Genomic DNA, 16,831 nt, shown 5'->3' with positions numbered 1-16,831 from the left:
ATGCACACTCACCCGTGGCTCCTGAGGCGGCTGCTGGGCTTTCATGGTGGAGGAGTGGCAGCCCGGTCTTGATGTGCTCTCTTTTTCTATTTGACTTGAAGTTGTATGGGTCTTTTTATTTTTAATTTTCGTCTTTTTTCTTCTGTATTTGACGTTGTAATTGGACTGGAGTCTGCTAGCAGGCCACCTGCACCCGGGGAGCCAAGATGAAGAAGTTCCTGCAGAACAAAAAAGGCAGATACTCTTTTCGGCAGAGCAAACGGGGCTCTCGGTATCCAACCAAAGATTTCTGTAAGTCTTTCATCAGCTGGGCTGCTCTGTATGAGTCCTGCTGTGCTGTGGCTATGGAGGCTGTGGAGCACATCATCTGCCTCCAGCTGAGCTCCAGGCTTCACGGCTGGTGACACGTCGCAAAAACCAACATTTTCCTTCTCTGTGCATCTGTACTAATCCCATTAGAGACGTGTTATTGTAGTTTACCTCTTTAGTTTGACCTTTCTCACCCTTTACCTGCTTCAGGCTGGTCAGAGCAGACCAGTCTGTTAACTTCATGCACAATTACAACTCAGCAGGAGCAGCGTGTGACTTATGCTCTGATGAGAAAGAAGGGAAAAAAAAAATCACTTTAGGAACTTTTGTGTCTCAAGCTAATTAAGGTCACAATCTCTGCAACGCTTTAACTTGATTGGCTGTGAATTGTGAACCAGGTCAGGGACCGCTGAGTGTGTCACGGTTCGGGGTGGAGGGTGACAGAGCCACATTTCATAGTACAGCTTGAGACACGAGCGGTGTGAGGAGAGAGCCTCTGATTCAGCCGATGTTGAAGCAGCTCTTGTTAGGAGTGTTTGACGATGCAGACAGAGGTGAATGATTTGGCCCCGATGGGTAAGTGTTTCAATGTGTGAGTATCTGCTCTGACGGTTCTTTTTTTCTTTTGTATGTATGCATGTTAAAAACAGCAGGAGACTGTTGCGCTGCTGAACTCCACATTGCAGAGTTTATCGATGGCGTTTCTAGCGTTGCTCCGCTTCCTCTTCTCTCCCAAAGTGCTCGGCATGCCGACGTCCAACCAGGGCTGGCCTGAGGAGTTCGGCTTCCAGCTGGGGGGGAATGGACCCAGCTACATCCTGGTGGTGGAGGAGGGCAGCAGCGCCCACCTGGCGGGGCTGCAGGCCGGGGACCAGGTGCTGGAGATCGAAGGGCACAACGTGTCGACGCTGGGCCCGCAGGCCGTCGTCGCCATCGCCCAGATGCAGAAGAACATCCCCCCCAGCATCGGGGTCGTGTCCCGCATCCAGCAGGTCGACAGCTTTCCCATCGCACGTTTGTCCGTTTGAGACGTCCCCCTTGAAGGGTTTGCGGTCGTTTGTCTCGTACAGATGGACATCATCCCGGGTCCGGACGGCCGGTTCGGCTTCACCATCGTGGGGGACTGCCCCCTGCTGGTGGAGGACTGCTCCCCTTGCTCCCCGGCCGGCCGCGCAGGCCTGAGGGCCGGCGATTACGTCATGGAGGTGAACGGGATCCCCGTCAGGCAGCACGAGATGGCGGCGGCGCTGATCAAGGCCTCGCAGGGGAGGACGCTGCGCCTGGGGGTGCTGTGCCTCGGCCCGCGGCAGAAACACAGCGTCAGCATGGACGACGGTCAGCTGGGCGGAGAGTCGGCCAGGCTGGACCGCAAGCACAAGGCTCTGGAGTTCAACCGGAAGGTAGCTAAACCACGTCACTTTCTATAAGGCAGGGACTTTAAAGAGACGTTCTCCACCTCTTATATCGACACTATCTTAGATCCAGTATTTGTCTGACTGACATGAGACCATGAGGACTGAGCTTTTGAACCCTTCCAACTTGTAATACTTGTAAAAAAACACAATCTTGAGTTTTTCTCTGCTCCAGGGAGAGATTTTCTGTCATTTCCAGTCTGATGGAGGTGGTGTGCTGGGAGGCGCCGCTGTCAGTTAACGGTGGTAAAAAAGCGCCCACTCAGCTCTCATCCAACAGAAAGCTTGGTGGAAGTAATGACATTTCAAAAATGACAGCTTTGTGATTATTTAAATTTAAAACAGGCTGTAAAGAAATGCAAAGGAGGATTTCAAGACATTTCAGTACTGCTTAAGCCTGAGTATTCAGAGGACACACACACACACACACACACACACACACACACACACACACACACACACACACACACACACACATGGAGGGAGAACATGTAGACTCCACAGAGACAGGCCGGGCCAGGATTTGAAATTTAAAATCATAGGAATTGGTCGTATTACTGCTGCTCTGTGTGAAGTCTGACACTCTGTGGAATAACGACAAGGTCCCAGCAGCCATTCTATTCTAACGTTTGCTCGTTTCGATCCCCCGTCAGGTGGACCAGATTTTAGGCGACGAGCCGGAAGTGAAGGAGAAGCTCTTCACGGTGCTGAAGCAGTTTGCAGCGGACAAGAGAGTGGAGTGGTTGGCCTCCGTCCTCTCCGAAATACTGACGACGGACGAGCACCGGCAGCTCTTCTCCAGCATCAGGTAGGAGTCACAGGTTTTTTCACAAGGTTTTTAAGCCAGAGTGGGGTTCAAGGGTGACAGCGGCTTTCAAGGTAAGACATGTTTTCTTCCACACGATAGCTTTCAGGATCTTCGAAGCCAAAGAGTATGGTAGTTTGAGATAAAACTAGTGAACTGTGCATCACAGTAACTAAGCTGCACAGTGGTGGCATAGTTTGTTATCTATCTATAACCCTAACCAAATGCAATATTGCACAAACTAAGAAAAAAGAAAAAAACAAAGAGAGGAAGACTGAAGGGTTCAAGCTGAAGTTAAACTCGTGTTGCCTAAAACCTATACATAATATATACATGAAGCTTCTGCTATTGGATTCCTGAGAAACCAAACATAAACTGTCCTCTAAAGGAACACAGATACTTTTAATCTCGTCCTTCCTGAGCTCCGTGTTTTTCAAAAGTGGTGGGTTTTACCCGCCTTTTAAATGTTTTAAGTGTTTAAGCGTGATCGTCCAAGTAGTTCCAAAGACTAAACCCTCTTCACATCTACTTTTTTACATTTGTTCTTGCCTTATTTTTAACAAAATCTATTCTCGTTTAATAATGAAATATCAACATCGAGCAGCTTGTGTGTGTGTGTGTGTGTGTGTGTGTGTGTGTGTGTGTGTGTGTGTGTGTGTGTGTGTGTGTGTGTGTGTGTGTGTGTGTGTGTGTGTGTGTGTGTGTGTGTGTGTGTGTGTGTGTGTGTGTGTGTGTGAGTGTGACTCACACGTCACACCACAGAGCTTTGTTCACTCTCACGCTGCAGTTGTGAGCTGGATCCTTCCTGTTCCACACAAACAGACGAGGCTCTGACTGATAACATGAAATCAGAAAGAAAAGTTATCTTCAACTTTGAATTCCTTCTGTATGAATTGTCCAACCTGAAACACGCCACAGTAAGTTTTCCATTCTAAGCTTGTGGTTTAGTTTGGTATTTCATTGCTGCACCACTTCACCCCTCCTGTTACACAACTAAAATAATCTGCAGGGATTGAACTCATAATGACCACGTTAACAGGATGACCCTGTTGTCGATTCCACTATGTCTGGGATTATACGGGGGGGGGGGGGGTACACTCTGTTTAGGTAGGCCCCATCTGCCACCCGGGGGTAAATCCAAGTGACCCTCCAAGTGAAACTGGAGGCTGAGCGTTCACTGAGGGGCCGGCGGTTTAGAGATTTTAAAGCGGTAAATGAGGATTGGCAGGGTGAGCCACATTCTCAGCATGGCGGCGTCTGTGATGACGAGCCACAGGCAGATTTAGTGGAGTACTCGCTCATTCACCCCCCCCCCCCCCCCCCTTGAAACCTGGAGCCACGTCCAGCAGGATTTGTTTTTTGTTTTAGTGTTTTAGTGTTTTCATAGCGGTGTGTGGCCGAGCCGGAAACCTGGCCAGACCACTGAACGTGAAGAACGGTCGATGCGGCCAGAGTTTTGAGCCAAAGTCAAAATGACCAGCGTCTGTGCCTCTCCACGAGTCCCCTGATGGTTCATCCACAGATTGTGCTTCTTCCATAACTGCAGCCAAATCCTCCCTTTTACTCTCCCACTACACAGGCTTTTCTACTAAACTACTACTACCACACCATATTCTATTATTATTATTATTATTACAAATATACTGTAAGGAGGTCTTCAGTTATTATGAGATCAGTTGCTGTTGTTGCTCCACCTGAAATGACGTGAGCAGACAATATTGTCCGGCGTTAAATAAGTGGTAAATAATTCAAAGGAGTCCTCACTGTTTGTACCATAACGGTTCCTCCTGCTCCAGTAACAATATTACTACTATCTGTCTTTGGTCCTCCCTCCCCCGCCCATCCTCCCATCTCTTACCTCTCCCTCTCTCCCTCTCTGAACGGGGGTTTTGTGTTTTGTTTGGTTTTGTTTTTTTACTCTGATGGATTTTCTCCTCATTATTCTCCACGACGCTCGGTGGTTCTGACCGTTTCCCCCTGGCGCTCGGTGGAGACGTCGTCGACCGACGTTCCACCGACGTTCCACCGACGTCCCACCGACGTTCCACCGTGCACCAGGGTTCCGGCCGCGTCTTTAATCTTCTCGACAACCGCTGTGCAACTTGTGCTTGTGTTGAGTTGATTAGAGAGCGATGGGCGACAGCTGAAGGGGGATGGACTGTCTGGGGTGAGTACCTCCTCTGGCTCTCTGCACCTCAGCCCCTCCTTGAAGCTCCTGGAAAACAGGGATATGTTGCTGAATTTCTTGCCTCTTGTTTGGCCGCCTGCCTTGTTTGTTTGTTTTTAACGCAGCGGTAGTGAAAGTGTAATTATGTTTGTGAAGTGGGAGGTTTAGTAAATATTTAATGGAGGCTGCTGGAGATAGTCATGGTGTTTTAAGCTGCAGAGACTCCCTCTCCACTTGTTCGTTTTCTGAAGATCTCTTGGAGGGAATTTAAAGCTTTTAATCTATCATTTGAGTTATGCGGGTTAATAACGGCGTGCTCCTGCATAGAAACGGTCTTTTGTTGCTGCTTTTAAGTTTACCTTCCTGTGTTACATGAGACTCAGTGACAGTCTGCCTAATCCACTCACCCAGCTCCAGTTAACCAGTCCAATCATGGTTTTTAATTTTTCCCCTCTTTTATGACGACAGTGACGGCTTTCTTATAAAGGAGTCACTCTGATCTCAACTTCATCACAGTTGTTGGTATGAAGCCACCATGCTGCAGCCTGAAGCTCTTTGTGGGGCTGCATGGCGGCACAAGCCTTTCTGGTCATAGTGTTGAATCCTGCCTGTATGGGAGGGAGGCAGTGGCTGGAGCTCATTTACTCTGAACTAAAGGAGAAACAGTCTTACGGCTCTGGTGATTCATGAACGCTTGATGCGCCTTTTTTGTGGTTTGTTCTCCTTCAGATGTTGATGTTGTCCTAACTGGAAGCTTAATAAACTCAGAGACCCCGGAGAAGTGTGTGTTTGCATCAGAGGAGTAAAACAAAGTCATGTGTGTGTTGTAAGGAGGACGGCGATGCAGGAGGATGAGAGTGTAGTCAGGGTGGCAGAAGAGTCTCAGCTCGGGCGAACAGGAAGTGAGAGCAGCTGCGTTTGCACGGATTGTAGACGGAGGCGCTGAGGATGTTCAGGTTTTCACCGGCGGTGAGAAGAATAGAAAAGATCCACAGTACAAGAAGAGGACAGAAAATGATAGTGGGGAAGAGATGAGGAGAAGTCAGCCATACCTGTGTTCCTGTGCAACGTGAAAATGAAATTAATTGATGTTTATGTTGCATGTAATTGTCAGCGAGCGGCTCCTTGAGTTGTTTTGACCCTCTGTAAGACCATAAAGGGACCGACAATCGCATTTCCCATAATCCCAGCTCAGCCCTTCTCTCCACCCTCCTCCATATGAAGAGCCTGTTCTGGAGGGCTTTGGTTTTACTGTTTATTTACTAGAAACAGCCAGGCTCTGCAGGATTTTGCTTGTTTCACTAGAAGCAGCAGCCATGTTTGCCTTTTTAAGTTCCCAGTCAAGGCAATAAGCCCCTCAGTCTCTGGACAAACACCAAACCAGCCGGAAACAGATTTGTGAGAGCATCAGTTTTTAATTCCACCGGCATTATCCTTAAATGTGTGACCCACCGCCGAGCTCCTCCTCTGTCACCGCTCCACACAAATTCTCTCTATATCACACATCTGCTACTGTCACTTCTGTTTTTTCTTCTCACACGCTGGGCACCGGCAGGGAAACGACTTTTCTGCCTGTCATTTCTGCCTTTCCTGAGAATTCCATGCCTTCCCCCCCCAGCCTGCTTCCTCCTCCACACCCTCCCACGGATAATTATAGATCGCTGTTCTTAATAAACGAGGTCGAATCAGAACACCCATTTAGTTTCCAAGAGTTGATGGTGGAAACTTTTCTTTGTGATGAGGAGGCTCTTTCCACTAATGACAGCGGGGGTCGGTCGAGGACAAACTCTTATGACGGGTAATGATAGAAGGAGCCGCTACTCATGCCTATAAACACTAACATCAGCCCTGACAGATAGAACGCCGAGAGACGGAGTGCGCACCGGCGCTCCGATTTCAATAAATGGCAAATAGCAGGGAAGCAGAGACAGCAAACAGAGTGTGGGCTGCTACACCTACGGCATCACACAACGTTTATTTATATCTCAGGAGTGTTCTTATTGTGGCTGCTGGTCTGCGTTGAGGCAGCAGACTGCAGATACATGTTCACCTCGACGCACATCAAAGTCTGTAGAGACGCCGGCAGCAGGCTGAGGATACATGGCCCACATCTGGAATCAAACACATCCCTTGAAAAATGACTTGTCTGCCTTCTTTAGTTGTTTTTTTTAAAGTGTTGGCTTCTCAGAAAATGTCCTAATAAGGAGAGAATGAATGTGTTTTTCTTAATATAGCTTTGCGAGTGTATGTCACACACACACACACACACACACACACACACACACACACACACACACACACACACACACACACACACACACACACACACACACACACACACACACGCTTCAGTATTGAGTCAATATAACTTTGGGGATGTGGTCATTGAAGCGTTTCTCAAACATTTGGAAACTAAAGAGTCTGACTTCTGTAAACATTTCCTTCCAGTCTTGTTTGTGTGCAAAATCCACTTTAAAAATGAACTATTATATAACTTAAAACTTGGCATACCGGTGTGACAATAATGTGTTTTTAAATGAAAAGTACCATAAATATGATGGACTGGGTGCATGTTTAGCCCCTGTGTTTAACCTATCTAGCATGTTTTCCACTGCCCTTGTCAATTTATAAATGTTTGGGGGGACATTCTACCCTCTTCATATTTTCTGACTGGTTTTGATTGCTGATGTTGAGGAAACATATTCAAAGATGCTCTCAGGCCCAGAGTTCCTGATTCACACCTCCCACATGTCAAGGTTGACATAAAAGTGATTCAAACCACATTAAGTTGATGGCAAAATGACTGTGAGGACTATTTTCAGTTCTGAAGGGTTTACTTTGAGTTATGATGATTGAACAACGTCTTATTGTTGAAAACTTGCAGTTAATTATCTGCCCTCATCTTTTTCAGTTCACAACAGACGGGAGTAATTAGAAGGTCTGAGAGCCACACTGGAACATGACTGCTTTGCACTTTAGTCACTGAGTGTGACGAATGTACCGAGTTTGTCAAATTAATAGAGATTTCACTTTGAATCACTAATACAGCATTCTAAAAAAATAAAACATGGGGCATGGTGCTTTTTATTTACTATATTTCCACAAGTATTCGCTCCCCTGCCTTCTGCTGGTCCTTCCTCTGCAGCTATAACAGCTTCCACTCTTCCCGGGAAGCTGCCCACAAGGTTTAGGTGGCGTTTCTGGGACTTTTTTTTTTTTTTTTTTTTTACCATTTATTTGGTAAGACACTGATGTGGGACGAGAAGGCCTGGCTACAGACCTTTACTTTGTGCACTGGTGTGCAGTCATGTTTGGAAAAGGACGCAGCTGTTTTCAAAACTGTTTCCACAAAGTTTGGCAGTATGACGTTGTCTGAGATGTCTTTCTTTCAACTGACTGACACTGTGATTTCTTCACTTCCACTTGGTTATAGTTCTACTGTTATAAATGGCTGCCTTGGGGAAATCCACTGCTCAGTCCTGCACCTGCTTGAAGCTTTGAAAAGCAAAACGCTGCTGACCGTCTGGTCCTCCAGGGTCGTGGTGCTGAAGGGAGAGCTCCCCATAACAGGCTGCACTTCCGTGTGCTGCCAGCAGAGGGCAGCACGTTGAGAATCAACGTGACACGCTAGATTCTTTGACTCGTCAGATCTGTGACGTTGACGAGGCCGTGGTAGTCACAAACTGAACACAAACATCTGGATCAGCTTCAGAAAGACAGTCGGTTCTTTAGTATTTTTCTCTCACTACAGATCTCAAACTATTTAACTTCCCAGTAAAATCACAGCTCATTATCGTCCAGGAGTTTATTTATTAATCAGCACTGGTTTTTTTGGGGCTCATGAAAGAAAAACAGCATTTCTGCGGTTTCTTTTATATGCTCACAACTTTCAATATCTTGTTTTTTCTCCACGTATCAGCGCTTGAATGTTCAAGGATATCGACCTTCAGGTTGCTTCATTATCCGCTGAAAATACCTCGTATTTCATGGAAATCCTTTCAATAATGTATTCAAACCGCCAAGTTTAATGATTTAAACAGTCGTGGCTTGGACTCACATGTACCCTCTTCAGTCTCTTTTACACCGACTGTGTCTTAATTGCTTCATATTTCGCCGTCAAAGAATTTGCTGCTGCAGCTTAATTGGCTTTCGGTGGCGGATCGTCGTTGTTTGTCTCCTCCGACTCCGTCAGCAGGTTTTCTGCTAATTACTGGAGCTCTGCTGCTGTTAACAGAGCCTCCACCCTCTGCTGCGTCTGATTCACCCGTCAGCCGGTGGGACCCATCAGACTGGTGTAGGTGGCGACCAAACGCTTTGTTTGTGCAAAATGTGCTCCTGCTCCATCCTAATGACAAACACCGAATCTAATGATTAACTCTTGGCTCGCTTTAGTGCGTCAACAATGAGTTTTATTTACCGATTCTATTTTATTAATTTTTTTTGTGTGTGTGTTGCCTGTCAATGAAGCCTGGATCTGTTCCGTTTCTCACTGTGAAACATGTTGGTTAAGAAATGCTGTGTTTGCAGTGTGCCTTTTAAATAAATGTCTTTAGAATGAATTAATGAATAAATACCAGAAGTAAGGGATGCCGTCAAGCTGAAGAAGGAGTCCTACCGGGCGCTGTTAGCTCATAGGACTCCCGAGGCAATCGACAGGTACCGGCAGGCCAAGCGAGCTGCAGCCCGGGCTGTGGTGGAGGCAAAAACTCGGGTCTGGGAGGAGTTCGGAGAGGCCATGGAGGAGGACTTTCGGTCGGCCTCGAGGAAATTCTGGCAAACCGTCCGGCGCCTTAGGCGGGGGAAGCAGTTCTCCACCAACACTGTTTACAGTGGAAGTGGGGAGCTGTTGACCTCAACTGGGGATATCGTTGGGCGGTGGAAGGAATACTTCGAGGACCTCCTCAATCCCACCACCACATCTTCCATTGAGGAAGCAGAGGCTGGGTTCTCAGAGGTGGACTCGTCCATTTCCCAAGCTGAAGTCACCGAGGTTGTTGTGAAGCTCCTCGGTGGCAAGGCACCGGGAGTGGATGAGATTCGCCCAGAATTCCTTAAGTCTCTGGATGTGCAGGGACTGTCGTGGCGGACTCGTCTCTGCAACATCGCGTGGCGGGCGGGGACAGTACCTCTGGACTGGCAGACTGGGGTGGTGGTCCCTCTCTTCAAAAAGGGGGATCGGAGGGTGTGTTCCAACTACAGAGGGATCACACTCCTCCTGTTTTGTGGATCTGGAGAAGGCGTTCGACCGCGTCCCCCGAGATGTCCTGTGGGGGGTGCTCCGGGAGTACAGAGTCCGGGGTCCCTTGTTGAGGGCTGTTCAGTCTTTGTATTCCCGGAGCAGGAGTTTGGTTCGCATTGCCGGCAGTAAGTCGGACCTGTTCCCAGTGCACGTTGGCCTCCGGCAGGGGTGTCCTTTATCACCGGTTCTGTTCATTACTTATATGGACAGAATTTCTAGGCACAGCCGGGGGCCGGAGGGGGTCCAGTTTGGGGACCACAGGATCTCATCTCTGCTATTTGCGGATGATGTGGTTCTGTTGGCTCCATCAAGCCTGGACCTTCAGCATGCACTGACACGGTTCGCAGCCGAGTGTGAAGCAGCTGGGACGAGGATCAGCACCTCTAAATCCGAGGCCATGGTTCTCGACCGGAAAAAGGTGCCTTGCCCCCTCCAGGTCGGTGGAGTGCCCTTGTCCCAAGTGGAGGAGTTCAAGTATCTTGGGGTCTTGTTCACGAGTGGGGGAAGATGGAGCGTGAGATCGACAGGCGGATCGGTGCAGCGTCTGCAGTTATGCGGACGTTGTACCGGTCCGTCGTGGTGAAGAAGGAGCTGAGCCAAAAAGCGAAGCTCTCGATTTACCGGTCGATCTTCGTTCCTACCCTCACCTATGGTCATGAACTATGGGTCATGACCGAAAGAACGAGATCCCGGATACAAGCGGCTGAAATGAGCTTCCTCCGTAGGGTGGCTGGGCGTACCCTTAGAGATAGGGTGAGGAGCTCAGTCACCCTTAGAGATAGGGGGAGGAGCTCAGTCACCCTTAGAGATAGGGTGAGGAGCTCAGTCACCCTTAGAGATAGGGTGAGGAGCTCAGTCACCCTTAGAGATAGGGTGAGGAGCTCAGTCACCCTTAGAGATAGGGTGAGGAGCTCAGTCACCCTTAGAGATAGGGGGAGGAGCTCAGTCACCCTTAGAGATAGGGTGAGGAGCTCAGTCACCCTTAGAGATAAGGTGAGGAGCTCAGTCACCCTTAGAGATAGGGTGAGGAGCTCAGTCACCCTTAGAGATAAGGTGAGGAGCTCAGTCACCCTTAGAGATAGGGTGAGGAGCTCAGTCACCCTTAGAGATAGGGTGAGGAGCTCAGTCACCCTTAGAGATAAGGTGAGGAGCTCAGTCACCCTTAGAGATAGGGTGAGGAGCTCAGTCACCCTTAGAGATAGGGGGAGGAGCTCAGTCACCCTTAGAGATAGGGGGAGGAGCTCAGTCACCAGGGAGGAGCTCAGTCACCAGGGAGGAGCTCGGAGTAGAGCCGCTGCTCCTCCACATCGAGAGGAGCCAGCTGAGGTGGCTCGGGCATCTATTTCGGACGCCCCCCGGACGCCTCCCTAGGGAGGTGTTCCGGGCATGTCCCTCCGGTAGGAGGCCTCGGGGCAGACCCAGGACACGCTGGAGGGACTATGTCTCTCTATGGCCTGGGAACGCCTTGGGGTGCCACTGGAAGAGCTGGAGGAAGTGTCTGGGGTGAGGGAAGTCTGGGCAACTCTGCTCAGACTGCTGCCTCCGCGACCCGGCCTGGATAAGCGGTAGATAATGGATGGATGGATGGATGGATGGATGGATGGATGGATGGATGGATGGATGGATGGATGGATGGATGGATAGATAAATAAATAAATTAATGAATAAAAAATTAACAAATTAATAATAATAATTACAATTATTATTATTATTTAAAATCAATGTCTTTTAAATAAATGCTATAATAAATAAAAAAATAAAAAAATTAATATTACATTATTAGTCATTTAAAATAAATGTCTTTAGAATAAATAAATGAGTAAAAAATGAACAAATTAATAATAGTAATTACAATTATTATTATTATTATTTAGAATAAATGTCTTTTAAATAAATGCTATAATAAATAAATAAATAAAAAATGAAAAAAATTATATTATATCATTAATAAGTTAAAATAAATGTCTTTTAAATCAATGCTGTGTTTGCAGTGTGCCCTTGAAATACATGTCTTTAGAATAAATAAATACATACATACATACATACATACATACATACATACATACATACATACATAAATAAATACATTTTAAAAATTAACAAATTCATAATAATAATTACAATTTTTATTATTATTATTTAAAATAAATGTCTTTTAAATAAATAAATATACAAATACATAAATGCATATATAAAAAATGAAAATCTTAATATTATATTATTAATAATTTAAAATAAATGTCTCTTAAATAAATGCCCCCCCGATGAACTGACCAGGAAATTAGAAGAACTTCAACACGTTTGCCAGTTTTGCTGTTTTATTGCAGTCAACATGTAAAATGGCCAGATTGCTGACAAAACAAAGGGACTCTGATGAGAGTTGGTTTAAAACTACTAACGGCACTCGGGTTAAGCTGATTACTTTTGCTATTTTCCCTCTTTCACTCTGAGTTTATGGAAGATGAAATAACTGAAGCATGAGATGGAGGCAGATGATATTGTGTACTTTACACTCATGGGATGATCACACGTCACATCTCAGCAACACGACAGTTCATCAGTGCACTCGGTTCTTGAGGACAGTGAAAGATGACACTAAGGTCGGACTTTGGCTCGGTCAAGTGTTCTTGGCGTCTTTTGCATCATTGCAGTCCACAAAAGAGTTTGTGTGCAGGTTGGGAAGGCCCAAAGCAGGAAGAACTTTATTCTATTCTATTCTATTCTATTCTATTCTATTCTATTCTATTCTATTCTATTCTATTCTATTCTATTCAGGAAAACATTCACATGCCCAACAATACTTATCTCATCATCAAGATCACTGTTTTAAATGGACAATGTGTATGTGTGTGTGTGTGTGTGTGCGTGCGTGCGTGTGCGTGCGTGTGTGTGTGGGCTGTCTCGTCTCCTGGCAGCAATTCTGATCACTTGAATGGAAAGTTGCTTTCTGTTGTCAGGAGCAACTCATCACTTTGTTGTGTTCTAATAGTCGCTGTTATTGTTTGAGAACCAGCCAGCGCTCTGTACACAACAACACACACACAGGATATAAAGCCTCTCTATTCATCATTTGCTCTTCACTATTTGGTTTCTTCTCTTATTTATCTCTATGTTCCACAAGTACCTGGTGTGTTGAACCGTTTCAACCTAACATGTTGACTTTCTTTATGACTGGTTCTGAGGATTGTTGAGGTCCGAGGTCAACCACGTAATGACAGCTTCCTGCTCAGGCGCTCACGCTGACGGAGAGACACCGAGGTGATGTGTGGACGGAAGTGTAGGAGAGAGTGAGGATGAGGCGCTGGAGAGAGAGAGAGAGAGAGAGCGAGAGAGAGAGAGAGAGAGAATCCCATGCTCGCTCACTCCCACACCTTTTTCTCATGCTGTATTCTGTGGCTCACGCTGCAGCAGTCAGACTCCAGCAGGCTCTCGTCAGAAACAGACCTGTTCTCTCTGGCTACATTTTCTTCCTCTTCTTCTTCTACTTCTTCTTTGTGAGGACAGTTACCTTGAGGGGTGCAGACTCCTCCGCCGTCGGTTTGTAGCTTTGAGTGTGGAGCTTGACGGGGGAAGCCTGTTGAGCTGGACTCTGAATCGTCTCCGGCTGTTATTTCCACACGATGACCGACTTGTATGATTTCACAACAAATCCAGGAGGCTCTGTGATGTAGATCCTTCTTCACCCCCCTCCTCCTCCTCCAGACGCACTTTTTCTTTTTTCGTGAAACAAACCGCTAACGTCGCCCCGTTTGTTGTCCTCACATGCCACCATGTTCGCCAGAATCTTCATCCCTAAGAAGCACCGCCAGCGCTTCGACGAGGCCGTCAACCAGAACGTCATCAACCGGCTGTGCCGCAGCAAGAGCATCAGCGAGCCGCAGGGCAGGATCCGCCGCAGCCGCAGCGAGGATCCGTCGGAGCGCCACCGCGGGTCCAAGCGGGCCAGCTCGGTGCCGAGGGACGGGGGAGAGCCCGGCGAGAGGGAGCGGGAGCGGGAGCGGGGGGGCGGGGACAGAGAGCGGGGCTTGAGGAAGTCCATCTCCGGGATACCGCCGCATCCGCCGGTCGGACCCAATCAGAGGTGAGCAAGTGACGCTTCTCATTCGGTTTTCCCGTGGAGTTCCACGCCATTCTGTATTCGTGTGCTGTTTACTGCGGGGATCCAGGCGGCTCTGTGCTCCGCTCGCCAAACAACAACACCATCAGTCGCCGCTGGTCACATGTTCTGCTTCAAAGATGGATGTGAATCAGGGGACAGGCTCTCTGCTTCTGGCTTGTTCACGTCCAGCAGTGAGTCTCAGAGAGCTCCACAACCCCGACTCTGCACATGTTGTTTCTTTTTTCCATCTAAATCAGAAAGTGTCTCTTTCATCAAACACCCACATCTTTTATTTATCCCGGGAGACTCGACCACCTCCTCACCTGTTCAACGTGGCAATCCCCCACCCAATCCCTGACCACTCAGCCTCTATTGCACTTCTTCCACCCACACACACACACACACACACACACAATCCATCCAGTTATTAACGCCACAATGGACTCACAGCAGGATTACAAGAGTGGCAGCAGACTCCCACACCAGATCTGTCGTCATCCACACCACAGTGAAAATGTGGCGAGACACATGTCAAACGACGACACTAGCAGGAGGCACAGGCGCTAAAAAAAAAGTTGTGCTGCAATGCCCTAAAACTAAATAAACCCCAGGTGTGTTGCATAACACTGATGTGTCTCCACAGGAAGTGGCAGGGAAGAAGGACAGGCAGAGAGAAACCACAGAGGTGGAGAATGTCGAAATGATCATTTGCAGACAGACACTGATCCCTGGAAGGAAGGAGAGAGAGAGGAAGACTGTACCCTGTATGTAATGATGAGGAAATCCAAAGAATTAGCAATGGAAGGTTCAGAAAACACTAACCTTCAGCGAACAACGAAGATATGTTCAAAGTGTTGTCACTTATTGTGTGTGTTTACAGTGCTTGTTGACTTCTCATGAAGTGTGTTGGTTTTCTTTGATAATCAATCAATGCAGGCCTGCAGTTGTGTTTTTGCTATGGTGCTTTGTGCAGTAATTAACATATCTAATTACTTATAAGGACTCTCAGGTATTAAAACAAAAGTCAATTAAACAGCATACTCGGGTTGAAATTAGCATTTATTTCAAATTTAAATGACATATATAGGGTTAAATAAAATACCCATTGAGTTTTTTTAATGCTTTATATGAAATGCATTGGATATAAGTTGTCATTAGTTTGTTTTTCACACAAAAGATTCTGTTTTATTTCATATAATATTAATTATACCATTGAGAGTTACAGAATTATACTCAAATTTCTATTCAAAGTTTTAAAAAAGCTTATGGATTGGAATTATTTAGGGAGTATTTTTAATCTTATCGATTCATTTGGAGCGTGTGTGTGTGTGTGTCGTAGTCACCCTGCAACAAAGTGAATAATAAGAACAAATTAATGTTCAAGGTGCAGAGCATATAAAATAATCATTGATAATGATAATGGTAATTATCACAGTGATGTGTTATAACTACTTTTGACAGTTTAATATTCACAGGGAGTTCAAGTTGTGTTGTAGGTTGATGCTGCCTGCTTCCATTAGTCTCTCTCACACACACACACACAAGCACACACACACCCACACACACACACACACACACACGCAACCCCCTATATGCCTCCCTACATTTAGCTTGTCTTACATAACAGTAACCGCAACTACCAAAGAAGAGATTTGTCTATTTTCTCTCCACTTTCATTTTATTTATTAAATTTTTTTGGTCTTCCCCCGTGTTTATACACCATGGCAGTGTTGCCTTGAGCTGTCTCCATGGCAACGCAGTGGGGATAGATCGCTTAAAGTCTTGATGTAAACAGCGTTTCTTCACCGGGGCAAACGAGAGCGAGCGTCTTCCAGTGCATGGCGTCGACACTGCACGAGTTTGGATCGCTGTGCGGGAAGAAAAACGATGAGCTTTGATTCCCCCGAGTCGGGTCGTGGCAAAACGAGCAACGTGTCCTGGTTTCTATTCAAACATCCACCAACAGGAAGTGAGACAGGGGAACAAAGCAGGAGAACAAACAGGCTCCTGAACCGCTGTGCATCAGTGCAGGTCGATGGTGCCACGGCTCACTGATGAGTTTTATACAATTTAGACCTGATAAAGGGGACATGTTCTATTTTTTTTTAAAGAGCAAAACAATGCAGTCGTTCAGTTTGTTTGATCGCTTCCCACGCGCCGCCTCATGTAAATCCACCTGAGCAATGAGAACTTTGTTAAAGACGACTCGGAGTTCTCATCAAGTGGGAGTTTCCTGTTTCCTGTCTATGTATTTTCTAAAACAGGAGCACAGTCGAGGAGCTGTCTTTTATCCATGGTCACATCTCACGATTTAAAATGGGATGGACACACTAAAGGATTTTCAGTGTTATTCAGCACATTTCTGGTCTGAAAAAGCAAATAGTTAAAGAGACTCTAAACAAGTTCGACGTAAGGAGTGAAGTACTGTAGTACAGTGTGTGGACTGACAGTGAGTGTAGGGACACGATGGACTTCTCACCTCCGCAAAGCTTAAAAAAAGAAGAAGACAAAATCCTGAACAAAGTTCACAAATCTCAAACACTCAGATATTCAGTTTGTAGAGAGATAAAACCCTTAAGGGGCTCGTGAGCTCATTTGATGACTCTACTCTCCCAGTTTTAAATGGTATTTAAGAGTGTTTAATAATAATAATAATAAAAAAAAAAAAAAGAGTTTATCATCACTCTATTCCAGTGGTTTATACAGAGAAGTTTATCTGCCACACATCGGATGAATTCAACAAATTTAGCTTTTGGCACTTGCTATTGTCAGTGTGCCGTTGAACTGTCCACGTCACTCC

The 16,831-nt window shown here is 46.4% G+C and overlaps 1 protein-coding gene across 1 annotated transcript in view; it reads left to right on the top strand.

Annotated features, from left to right (window-relative positions):
• Positions 1-206: 206 nt before the first annotated feature.
• Positions 207-16,831, top strand: part of LOC308145240 (delphilin-like) — a gene marked incomplete at both ends in the record, with an annotated part of 35,931 nt that continues 19,306 nt past the window's right edge. The window contains 5 exon segments of the mRNA XM_080516607.1: positions 207-291; positions 1,048-1,301; positions 1,380-1,709; positions 2,375-2,529; positions 13,714-14,013. Of these exon segments, the coding sequence (XP_080372733.1) occupies positions 207-291; positions 1,048-1,301; positions 1,380-1,709; positions 2,375-2,529; positions 13,714-14,013 (1,124 nt within the window).

Source organism: Blennius ocellaris, assembly GCF_963422515.1.
Source record: "Blennius ocellaris genome assembly, chromosome: 21".
Classification (NCBI taxonomy): domain Eukaryota; kingdom Metazoa; phylum Chordata; class Actinopteri; order Blenniiformes; family Blenniidae; genus Blennius; species Blennius ocellaris.
This window is presented reverse-complemented; position numbering and strand designations above follow the sequence as displayed.